General features: G+C 49.3%; 1 protein-coding gene across 2 annotated transcripts in view; it reads left to right on the forward strand.

The window, feature by feature from the left end:
• SEZ6 (seizure related 6 homolog) overlaps positions 1-13,039 on the forward strand; it is a 1,086,274-nt gene that overhangs the window by 699,625 nt on the left and 373,610 nt on the right. For both annotated transcript variants that reach the window (XM_086955133.1, XM_086955132.1), the window contains exon 4: positions 3,025-3,217. In XM_086955133.1, coding sequence (XP_086811259.1) covers positions 3,025-3,217 — 193 coding nt within the window. The remainder of the gene's footprint in view (positions 1-3,024; positions 3,218-13,039) is intronic.

A 13,039-nucleotide genomic window follows, 5' to 3' on the forward strand; every position in this document is an offset into this window, starting at 1 on the left:
TTTTTTTTGTCTAATTTAAATTAGAGCACTTGCAGGATTAAGTGATTTTCCCAGATTCACAGGATGTTGAGCCAACACCGAGGCTTGAACGCGAATCCCCAGCTTCCAAATCAGCAGCTCTGACCACTGTGCCATGTGGAATTATTAAACATAGCTGTGTAATTTAAAAAAATGGTGTGCATTTTACATATTATAAACAACAGTTTTGAGCTGTGCTCATAATTAAGAACCCAAACTTGATTCTAAAATTTTAAAACAGTCAGAGTTGTGTTTTCAAAAAAGACATTTCCATTACTCGAAAAGGATCTCTGCATATTATAGCATGGTAGGTTGCTTATTTTTCCTATGTTCGTCTACCATTTAATTTCCACGTCACTGTGACAGTGCGTCCTCTCTTTCAAGAGCATTATCAATTACTGTTGTATAGCCCCCTATCGACTTCCGTCCGCAGACTCCACCTTACATATATACACCCTTTGCCTTCGGGCTACAATGGGAAATCAGCAGCTAGGAAAAAAAAAATCCTGCAGGAACACCAAGGGGGTGATTTCCCCGCTAGAGGGGGAGCAGAGCAAACAACAACTTGCCTGCATGGGTTCATCACCGTATTCACATCCAGAAAAACAATCTTATAGTCTGCTGGTCTGTGAATGGCTGCACTACAGATGAAAAATGAAGCGGGAGATGCCACTTAAGTCTCTGTTGTAAAACAACTTTACAAGTTAAATATTTGGTGGATATTTGCTGTCAGAGGGCATCCATCCTACCATTGTGTGGCCCATGTTTGAGGTACTTAAATAGAGCAAATATCTTGCCAGAAGTACAGGTTATTTGACATTTGACTGCCATATTTAAAAGTCTCTGTTTGGAGCGGAATCGTCAAATGTAAGCGAGATATGTTGTGTACCCATGTTTATGTGATTCGTCTACTGCTCATCTTGGTGTGTTGAGTTTTTAATGGCAGTGCCTCCGAATAAGCACGTTTCTGTAAAAGAAGCGTGTGAGATGCATTTATTCCAGAGGCATTCCATCAAAGATTACCTTGCCGTTGTCTCTCTAATTTGCGGGTGCATGCCACGTTTTCTGCTGACATTTGAAGCAGTTTACCACAAAGCGTGTTTTAGAAATTTAGGGCATATATGAGCCATAAATTTCAACACCTGGCTTGCAAACTGGGTAGCCCCGGCCCCAAAAATCACCCTTTTAAAATCATCAGTGACCCTGCAACTGACTGATCCTTTTCACATTGCATTGCCAAGATTTGAAACATTTTTCTGAATAACTTACTTTTTTTTCAAGCAGCATATTACTCTTGTCTCGTCTCCCCTCCCTTCCCTCATAACTCATTTTCATGTTCTGCGAAGTCATACAAATGGCAATAGCACTATGAAAATATGATCACTCCACTGCAAATAAAAAAACAAAAGTAAAAACCATTTTCATTTTCAACGCCAAGAGCTCTAACTTTCACAAGTGCAAGTCTGATTGCATTGCAAATACATGTTTTTACTTGGTACTGTCTCTACTACTTTTTTTTAATCACTTGTAGTTTTACTTCCTATAGTCTACTTTTACCTTGACCCATTTTGTGTCTATTTTCAGCAGCAGTTGGCAACTAGAATGAGTGTGGTAGGGCGGGCATATGGGTGGTGAGTGGGTGTATGAATGTAAGCCAACTATAAGTAAAAATATATAAAAAGAAATAGTCATCTTGTTTACTACAGTGCACGTCGTCCTCACTCCAGTCCGGTGTTCTTCTTCACTGTCTCCTCCAGGCTCCAGGCAACTCCTCTAACCAATCCTGATGCTGCTCTCATGCTGGTAACCAGCACAAGAGGAGTGCCAGGATTGGAGGGAGCGGCCTCTCTCCGCGCTTTCAAGGCCACTGGAGGCCTGAGCTTTCTCAATCCCAGCTGTTCACGTCAGCTGGGTTAGAGAGGTTTAAAATGCACATGTCTTTTTTTCCACTCAAGTTTTATATAGAACGAACTTGACCCGAAGGTAATGAAGCGCTTTACATGAGCACTAGTTACATTACAGACAGACACATTCTTTTTGTTGGGCGCAGGGAGATTAAGTGATTTGCTTAGAATCACAGGATGTTGAGCATCCCTTGCCGAGACTCAAACCCAGTTCCCCAGCTTCGAGGTAAAACCGCGCTCTAGCCATTAGGCTACCACAAGACAGACGAACAAAGTGACAGGTGCACTTTAAACATAAATGCACAGCCCATCACTCGTCCCTGTGCTGATATTCAGCAGCAATGGCCCCACCCCGTCCTGACTCTCGGCTCGGGATGGTGAAAAAAATGGTAATAAATTAACTTTATTACCATTTTATTTTATCATCTCTAGGGCTCTAGTGGGGCGATGCTACTCTACCCTAATGGTGGAGCCGCTCCTGTCTATTTTTGTTACCTTTATTATTTTATTAAGGAAGTAACACTGATGCCTTCTGCTTTCTCTTTCTTTTCTTCTAAAAAAATGTTTCCCCATTCTCCCCTTTCTCCTTTGAATTGTTAATGCTATTTCTTCAGCTTTCCTTCTTATGGAAGCAATCCCAAACCGTTTTTCCCTCTTCCTTCCCATTTTTTCCTGGTATTTTCTGTTTCTTTTATACAAAATTTTTTTTGTCGAAAGGTCGTGTTTTTTTTAATTTATTTTTTAGAAGTAACACTTTGCAAATTTACATCTAGAAGTGACAGTTTCATTTTGAAGTTACACTCTAGTGAGGCCTTCTGACAGGGAAACGGTTGAACACAAATGGAATTAGACTGCAAAGGGGAGACATGCTCTGTCGTGGAAAGCGCAGGGCATATACGGCTTCGATACAAACCTGCTTTATCTGGTTTAAGTTCCCTTTAAGTGTTATCATGCTTTCAGCAGCCAGCTGTTTGGAAAATAAGATTTAAAATAAACACTTGATAAAAAGATGTGTCACTTGGTTCCCCTAATTTAACTGAAGTGGTATATTATATCTGATATGAGCTTGTGTTAAATGCATGCCTGTATTCTGTTCCCACAGGTCTTGAACATCAGTCTGGTGGAGGGTGAGACGATAACTGTGGAGAGTATGGAGGGGGTGGAGCCTGCCATCCTGGCCAATGAGTCTTTCCTCATGAAAGGTCAGGTGATCCGCAGTCCAACCAATCAAGTCACAGTACACTACCAGAGCACGCAGCCAGGGAGAGCCGGGCAGTTCTACTTCCACTACCAAGGTAAGCATAGGGTGGGAGTGTCAGTGAGAGAACCGCGATGGAGGGTAGAAGTGTGAAAGTGTATCTTGGTGGGTAGAGTTTTTGGCTTCAAGTTATGGAGTCATAAATTCAGATAATGTCTCTATATAGTGTGTGCTCTATCTTGCTGTCACCATTAGTTTTTCTCCAAGTTCTTTGCTTTTTTAACTGTGAGTTCGGTGTGTTTAAAGCTGCCCGTGTTTGCATTCGTTTCTAAATATATATATAATCATTTCTGTTCGCGGAGTACTATGGGCGGTGCCTAATGTCACCTCAGCCGAAGTAAAAGACTGCTCGGAGTTGCCCGTCAAAGGTTCCTCTCTGGAGTCTTCAAATATTCTGAATATTTACCAGCATTGGGACTCACACATTCACCCAGTTCCCAGTCACAACCACCACCCTCTGACCAGTGGCTCCTGAAATCTCTTGACGCTACAGCGACATTACCCAGAGATAGAATATGGGCATCTTTGAGCAGAGGGGGTCAGGAATAAGCTTGGTGGTAAAAAGACCTGGGATCAAATGAGGTGTCCGTCATACCGGGGTGGGGTTACTATCATGTGGCTAATTAACTGGAGGACACCAGGGTATAGGTACAGAAATGATGATTTAATCAAACTTCCCCAGTCTATGCGCTACATTCATAGCTGAATATGGTATCTCCAGTTTACTAAATATCTATCTCTTTTTAAACTCCCATTCATTCATCATAAGGTAAGAGATCTGATGGAGTGCAGATCTGTGAGGAACTCTGGGCTAATTCAGAGTACCAACATGGTCTCCAATTGAAAGGGTCTTGAGGCCAAGAAAGAGGAAGGCATGTGGTCAGGGCTGGGTCCAAGCAGCCAGCCTGTTTCTTCCCCTCCCTCTTGATTTTCCTAGTCCATTTTTCCATGTTCCTACTCCCTTTCTTAAATCCCCTGAATCCAACAAGGAAGGTGTGTGGTCCGGATAAGGTACAGCTGGTCAATCTGTGTCGCTCTGGGTTTGACTTAAAGAGGCTGATATAGGGTGTCAGTGGTACAGCCCTTCCTTCTTGCTCACGCCACAAACCTATTGGCTAGTACCAGCACAAGGCTTCTTAGACAATGATTCCACCCGTCACCTGAATGTTTACTCTTGTGAAGTCAGAGTTCTCACATAATGGTGGTCTTTCCCTCTCGCAGGCTATGGCCAGTGAAATCTGCAGGTAAGACTAGGTGCCGTTGTAGGAATATGAGGTTCTCTTAGATGATGATTATGATGATAGTAATTTGTAACATTCACAGCTACTCCAAGGCGTGTCCTGTCGCGAGACAGCATGGATCGGAAAGTGAACAACAGAGAATTTAACCAGCACAAAAAGTCAGGTTTTCAGTTTTTTCTTAAACACTGCAGCATCACTCACAGCACACAGCTCTAAAAAAGCTGATTTCAGGCTAATGATCCCAAATATGCTAGGGACCTTCCTCCCGCTCTGACGTGCTGAATTCTGGGGATTTCTGCCAACAGTTTGTTGGCGAATCTCAACTGTCTACAAGGATTACAGAATTCAAATCCATCTCTGAGTTAACCCCTTAAGTGCTGCCGTCGGCCAACGGTCGTCACGAGCACTACCTTGCCAGTGCTGCGCACGACCGTTGTCCGACGGGCCAGCATTCGTTCTTCGAACGTTCAGCACTGGGCGCTGAACGTTCGACGCTCCTATGAGGCTAAGAGGCTCCCAATTGATATAAAGCATTGTGCACTAGAACAAGAGCCTTACATTTTGACTCTTTATGTCCGTGAGTAGCCTTGTCCCTGCCGCGCTGCCTGCCTCGCCGCCGGCTGACTCCGTTGCCGTTTGTTTTGTTTTTGTTTTGTCCGACATTTGTGCCTGTCCAACTGTATTCTTGCCCGTGTTAGCGTTTTTTGTTTCCCATTAGTGCCTGTTTGTTTATTTCTCAGCTTGCGTCCTTCCTGTTTGCCCGCCTACCTCGCCGCCCTCCGTCTTCCCTCCCCGCTCCCCGCTTCCCGCCACCACTGCAGACCGCGCCCCTTTTTTTCCTTCTGTTCCCTCCCCGCTCCCGCCTCCCAGCTGCTCCGCCCACCCGCGCACTTGGCCTTTATATGGCGACCGTGCGACACAGGTAAGTGTGACCCACTTGTGGGACACCCCCGCGCCGCACGGCCACCAGCTGCTGCGTGTGCCCCTCAGCCTTGTCCCTGCCGCGCTGCCTGCCTCGCCGCCGGCTGACTCCGTTGCCGTTTGTTTTGTTTTTGTTTTGTCCGACATTTGTGCCTGTCCAACTGTATTCTTGCCCGTGTTAGCGTTTTTTGTTTCCCATTAGTGCCTGTTTGTTTATTTCTCAGCTTGCGTCCTTCCTGTTTGCCCGCCTACCTCGCCGCCCTCCGTCTTCCCTCCCCGCTCCCCGCTTCCCGCCACTACCGCAGACCCCGCCCCTTTTTTCCTTCTGTTCCCTCCCCGCTCCCGCCTCCCAGCTGCTCCGCCCACCCGCGCACTTCGCCTTTATATGGCGACCGTGCGAACGCGCAGCAGGCGCGCCGATTGTGCGCCGAAGGCGCGCCAAAGGTAAACCCGTCTGCGCCCGTCCGCGACCGGATCGCGACCAGCGCCAGGACCCCTGGCCCCCGAAGACCCCGACCGACCCGCCTGACGTACTCCGCCGCCACCCTCATCGCTCTCAACTCCGGCCGACTCCCAGAATGCCATCAAGCCACACCACGACGCACCCACGGACCTTTCAGCTGCCACGCCTGCAAATTCACCTGCATCCGGACCTGCCTCGCACCAACACCCGCCAAGTCGAACACCAGAAGCACCCACCTCAAGTGCATCCTGCTCAACACCCGCTCCGTCCACAGACACGCCATCGAACTCTGGAACCTCCTAGACGCCACAGCCCCTGACGTTGCCTTCCTCACGGAGACCTGGATGAACGCCTCTTCAGCTCCCGACATCGCCATCGCTATCCCAGAGGGCTACAAGATCGTCCGGAGGGACCGCAACGCCAACCAAATGGGAGGAGGCATCGCCATCATCCACAAGAACACCATCCGTCTCACGACCAGCACCGACAACACCCTGACCACCGCCGAACACCTGCATTTCCAGATCCACACCACCCCGAACACCACCCTCAGAGGCACCCTGATCTACCGACCCCCTGGACCACGCACACAATTCAGCGAGGACATCGCCGACTTCGTCAGCCCGCATGCCCTCCCCTCCGCTGACTACATCCTCCTGGGGGACCTCAACTTCCACCTGGAGAACAACAACGACCGCAACACCACCACCCTGCTGGACAACCTCGCCAACCTGGGACTCAAGCAACTGGTGTCCACCCCCACCCACCTCGCCGGACACACACTCGACGCAGTCTTCTCTTCCAGCACAGACATCGACTTCAGCCACGCCACAGAGCTTCAATGGACGGACCACAGCTGCGTCCACTTCACCTTCAAGAGAACGACGACCCACCACCACCAGCAACAGGCCGCCCGCAGAAGCTGGAACAAGATCACAGCAGACCAGCTCGCCACCTCCCTGAGCCAGCACCCTCCTGCCAGCTCAGCGAACCCCAGCCAGGCCGCCGACAACCTCACGAAGTGGATCAGCATCTGCGCGGACGAGCTCGCCCCGCTGAAGACCCCGCCCAGCAGACCCGGAAGCAAGAAAGCCCCGTGGTTCACCGACGAACTCAAGAGCTCCAAGAAGAACTGCCGAGCCCTCGAGAAAGTCTGGAGAAGGGAACCCACACCGGACAACAGGACCTCCTTCAAGCTTGCCACCCGGAAGCACCACCAGCTGATCCGCGCCGCCAAGAAAACAGCATTCAAGGAACGGTTGGACAACAACGCACACAACTGCAAGGAACTCTTCAACATCGTGAAAGAGCTTTCCAACCCCAGCGCAGGAAACAACGACATCACCCCATCGCAAGACCTCTGCAACTCCCTCGCTTCATACTTCCACAACAAGATCGCGGACATACACAACAGCTTCAACAACCAACCAACGCACACCATGACCGAACAACCACCCCCCACCACCACCCTCCACGCCTGGACCCCGATCAGCACCGAAGACACCATCCGCACGATGAACTTCATTCACTCCGGATCACCGACCGACCCCTGCCCTCACCACGTCTTCAACAAGGCCGACGCTGTCATCGCACCCCACCTGCGAGACATCATCAACACATCATTCGACACCGCCACCTTCCCTGAGAGCTGGAAACACGCCGAACTCAGCGCCCTGCTCAAGAAACCAACAGCGGACCCCACCGAACTCAAGAACTACCGCCCCATCTCGCTCCTCCCGTTTCCAGCCAAAGTCATCGAGAAGACCGTCAACAAGCAGATGGCCGCCTTCCTCGAGACGAACGGATCCCTCGACCCCTCACAGTCCGGCTTCCGAGCCAACCACAGCACCGAGACCGCCCTCATCGCCGCCACCGATGACATCCGAGCCCTGATGGACAATGGAGAAACAGCGGCCCTCATCCTCCTAGACCTCTCTGCGGCATTCGACACGGTCTGCCACCGCACCCTAGTACAGCGCCTCAGCAACATCGGAATCCGGGACAAAGCGCTGGAATGGATCATCTCCTTCCTCGACGGAAGAACACAGAGAGTCCGCCTACCACCGTACAAGTCAGAGGCCTCCGAAGTCATCTGCGGCGTCCCTCAAGGATCATCTCTGAGCCCCACCCTCTTCAACGTCTACATGAGCCCCCTCGCAGCCATCGTACGCAAACACAACCTCAGCATAATCTCCTACGCCGACGACACCCAGCTGATCCTCTCCCTGACCAACGACCCCGCCTTCGCCAGAGCCAACCTGCACGAAGGGATGAAAGAGGTAGCCGAGTGGATGACGACCAGCCGCCTGAAACTGAACTCTGACAAGACGGAGGTCCTCATCCTGGGCTCTTCCCCCTCCGCCTGGGACGACTCCTGGTGGCCTCCCGCCCTGGGCACCGCACCCAAACCGACAGACCATGCACGCAACCTGGGCTTCATCCTGGACTCCTCCCTCTCCATGACCAGGCAAGTCAACAACGTCTCCTCGGCGTGCTTCAACATCCTACGCATGCTACGGAAGATCTTCCGGTGGATCCCCACCGAGACCAGGAAGACCGTCACCCAGGCCCTCGTCACCAACCGACTGGACTACGGCAACGCCCTCTACGCCGGTACCACCACCAAGCTCCAGAAGAGACTCCAGCGGATCCAGAACGCCTCAGCCAGACTCATCCTCGACATCCCACGAACCAGCCACATCACCGGACATCTGAGAGACCTTCACTGGCTCCCCGTCAACAAAAGAATCACCTTCCGCCTCCTCACCCACGCACACAAAGCCCTACACGACCAAGGCCCGAGCTACCTCAACAGCCGGATCAACTTCTACGCTCCCAAACGCCACCTCCGATCAGCCAACCACGCCCTCGCCGCCGTCCCCCGCATCCGAAGAGCGACTACAGGAGGAAGGTCCTTCTCCTACCTGGCCACCAAGACCTGGAACTCCCTCCCGACCGACCTGCGCCTGACCCAAGACCACCTCTCCTTCAGGAAGAAGCTGAAGACCTGGCTGTTCGAGCAGTAGCGGCGCCCCCCCCCCCCCCCCAGCGCCTTGAGACCCTACGGGTATGTAGCGCGCTCTATAAGTGTCATTGATTGATTGATTGATTGAAAACCATGTTCTTAATGGCACATTTAACAGAAGACGGGCCACCGCATTTTGGATCACTTGGAGTCTGTCCAACATGTACTTGGGTTACCCTAAGTATAAGCATTACCATATTCAATTCTGCACGTTATCAGAGCCTGAATGGCCAATTTCTTCACTGGAAATGATAAAAGAGGAAGAAATGTCTGTAGAGACCTTATAATGCCGAAACAAGCAACTAACAATGGGTTTTACTTGAGGCTTAAAGGGCAGGCTGTTATCAAAGGTAATCCCCAGATTTTTGACTGAATCTTTCTGGGGTCCTATGGGAGAGGCATCATCTGACCAGAAAGTTAGCCAGAAAATTTGATGGAATCTTAACAAGGAAGAGAATTTTATTTTCGAGGCATTTAAGTTGAGCAGTTGCTAGCCAGTGAAAGACAGCTGTAAGACAGGTTTTAATCTGTGTGCCCTGCAACTCTACTTCCTTGCTCCACGAGAATCACAGTGGTCGCTCATCCTCACAGGAGATCTCTTTGGCACCCCGATGTTCTGCTGATTGGGCCAGAGGGGTGAGGTATAAATTAAACAGGGTAAGGCCTAGGGTAAAGCCCTGAGGGACTCCCATCAGTACATCACATGGGTTGGCAGAGCAAAGAGAATCCAAAATTGTTGACTCCTATGAGCTAGAAATGGCATTAGCCAGTCCAAAGCTGCCCTGTTACTCCAATGGCCTGGAGACGGTCCGGCAGCATAGAGTGGGGGATAGGGTCAAATGCGGTCGATAGATCTAACATAATCAGAACAGCATTTCCCCTGGCATCAGGAGTTCCTCTGAGGTAGTCTGAGGCCTCTACCAATGCCGTCTCAGTGCCATATCGGGCTCTAAAACCTGACTGGCTGGGGTTTAACTGATTGCTAACTTCCCAAAAACTGGATAGCTGTTTGTTCACCTGTTTTTCTAGTACTTTTGATAGTGCAGATGGCATGGAGTGGAGTGGGCGGTTCCGCTGCAGGCTTTTTCACAAGCGGAAGCTCAGATATTAGAAACATTGAATGACATTTGGCACCCTACGCACAATAGAGGGCACTCAGGTGCCTCAACAGGCGCCTGACGTATGGCTGAGGGTTGCCTATAACATTTCAATTTAAGGTTAGAAGGGTTCACTATAACTGGCACTTGCTGTGCAGTCTCATACAACATTCTTTGTTTCTCCATTTTTACCAGCCTTGGTTGACTTTTTATGGTGCCCAGGGGATGATTGAACTTCTAATAATCCAATATTTATTTAACAATGGGTCATGGTAAAACAGATATTTCAAACTCTGGTGATATTGGGCTCACCAATTGACTAAGGCTCGTAAGTAGCAAATCTCTCAAAAACTATACCTCATGGAAGCCTTTAAGTTTAGGGACTTCAAAAATATAGAAATTCAATATATTGAGCTCTATATATAGTAATGACCCAGGTTAACAATTCTGAACCCTGTCACTTTTGTTTTAGGTAGGGGTCAGGCTGGGGTCTGACCAAGCAAAGGAAACACTTTTTAGGCCACGTTGGTGCCTAGCAACCTACGTGACCTTGTAGCCCAGCCTGTTAGCTGAGGCTGCAGTGAATTCAATAGTCAGCTGAGCACTGGACTTCTTCCAGCACCCATTGACCTTTGCTCATATTATGCCATATGGAGGCTAGTGGCTACTTGGTATATGGCAAAGGGGTGCACCTGCAATTGTGGCCGGATCCTTGTAAGCTAGTAGAAGTTGGGCGGCTTGCAAACTCTGACATCCAGGATGGCACTAGGCTTACCCACTTGGACATTCAAAATTCTGGACTAGGGCACCAGCTTATATCCACAGTGCCTAGCCTGACAGTTGAATATGAGTTCCATGCCATCAAAATGCTAGGTTCAAGTTTTTGATGTTAGCAAATCAGATTTGAAGGGGTTTTGCATGCTTTCTCCACTCAGCAGGGAAACATGGATTCTTGTCACGAAAGATGTTTTTTTTAAATGAAAGGGACAGTTGAATTGACATCACACTCCCTTTGACACACTCCAGTGACATCACTGGATTCCCCCTTGTTCCAAACCTTTTAGCTCCTCAACGACCTCCTATTTGCTGTCCAGGGGCTAGAGGATGCCCCAAGTCATTTAACCCCTTGCGTGCTTATGATGGATTCACGCCGTCATGAGCCACGGGCGGCGTGTGCTCATGACAGCGTGGTTCCATCATGCTGCTGCCGCTCCACCCACGCGGGGCTAATTCCCTGCCTGTGTAGGCGAATTAGTGTGCGGGCATGGTCATGACGGAACCACGCCGTCATGAGAACACGCCGCCCGTGACTTAAGACGGCGTGGTTCCGTCATGAGCACGGAAGCATTGCGCTCCCCCCTCCCCACATCCCCCACGCGCCGCAGTGGAATTTGCGCTGCACGAAGGGGCTAACTAACTGAAAGTAAACAGCAATTAATTTTCTTCTTCATACCACCGCCTTCAAGGCTCCTAAAATGAGTTCCTGGTTTACTAAAACAACAGCTGCTTCCCCTGGTTACCTCTGCTTGATGTCCATGATTCCAGGGCTGAGTCCCACGCATCCTGGAGTGGAAAGAGGTTGCTACTAGGTGGAGCAGGTCCTCCTGGATCCCGGAAAGCTGTGTCATTCCTAGGACACAGCTCCAAGGAACCTGCAATTGTAAAAGCCGTTGTGTATGCCAATCAGACAACTTCTAAGAGAAGAAGGGTTGCGGGAAATGGAGGCCCCGATAGCTGCCTCCTTTTTACATAAGCCTTCTGCCAATTTACTACGCACACAGGCTTTGGCGCGGGGGTGCATCTAAGAAGCACTGATAATCTTCAGTACTGATAGAGAGTGGGTCACTTGACATTGTATGGGGGAGGCAATGAGCCACCGCCCCATGATCTAGCCACACAAACAAGGCAGCCCCAACGCAAAGACTATTAAACACTCCATCCAGCCAAGATACAGAAATTGAGTGTCTGCGGGGACACACATGGACTCCACTTAGAGTTAGCAAGGGGATGCAGTTGCTAACCATGGTTTGTCCTTTGGTACCCACTAAAATACCTTTGTCCCTGAGTTGGGCAATCATGAAAGCAGCAACAGGAAAAGGACATAAAAGGGCTCTAAGAGCCATGCTTACTTCCCCAGCCCGTCTGCAGCATATATGAAGCTGCTGGCCTGATAACGGGGAGAGGGGGAGTGCAGTAGGCCAACTTTGTCAGGTCATGGGGCATTAAAGAGTATGCACTCCCAATTTCTCTAATATTAACATTTTTGGGAATTGGCCTCCATAGGGGCTCTGACAGCAATTAGTATGAGCACCATTTTCTGGTCTCCACTATCTATGGATATCTCAGGAATGCACCAGAGGTGGCCTTCAGCTGCCACCTTGCATAAGGAGCCTTTCAACCCCAGCCAAAAACAAAAAAATGCAGAGGATCTTCTAGGAGGAAGGTAAAATAACCAGATGTGATAGCTACTGCTTACCGCGGAGTAATTTCAATTATGCTAGCTTCTTTCCATCAAGTTTTGTTTCTGTTCTCACTTCTGTAAGTCCCCAAATTTCTGCAGACCCTGGATCTCCCCCTCAAACTACTTATATGAACCCTTTATGACAGTGCCACCTTTTGTGCTGGGATCTGGTCCATCATAGGGTAAGGTGGAAAACTCATTTGGCTTATGTGAAATAGTCTCCATCTGCAGGCAGATTAAAAAAACAGATATCGTTCTTTCTAATGCTAAACACACACAATTACTCTAAAAATGTGTACAAAATCGGTGGCAGTGGTCCACATCCGTTAGAGCATCGCCCCCCCTGCTGCACCATCGATTGCTTCACATTCTGTGTGAGCTCTGTGAAATAGATTCTTGAATTGCTCATTGCATTGAGGCATTTTTTTTTAATAAAAAGAATCAATGGATTACTTATCGGATCTTTCTAAGTCACACTTTTTCTTCCTCATCTGATTTACTTAGGTAAGAGAAAGCACTTGCACCTCCAAAATACTTCCTTCTGCCCAACAAATGGATCCCGTTCATATTACTGGTCACACACCCCTCCCACCTAGCTCAGGAGCATTTAACTGCATCGCTGCGGCGGTTATTTTCGCGCTACGCAGCTTT

The sequence above is a fragment of the Lissotriton vulgaris genome, chromosome 2_1 (assembly GCF_964263255.1).
Source record: "Lissotriton vulgaris chromosome 2_1, aLisVul1.2, whole genome shotgun sequence".
Classification (NCBI taxonomy): Eukaryota; Metazoa; Chordata; class Amphibia; order Caudata; family Salamandridae; genus Lissotriton; species Lissotriton vulgaris.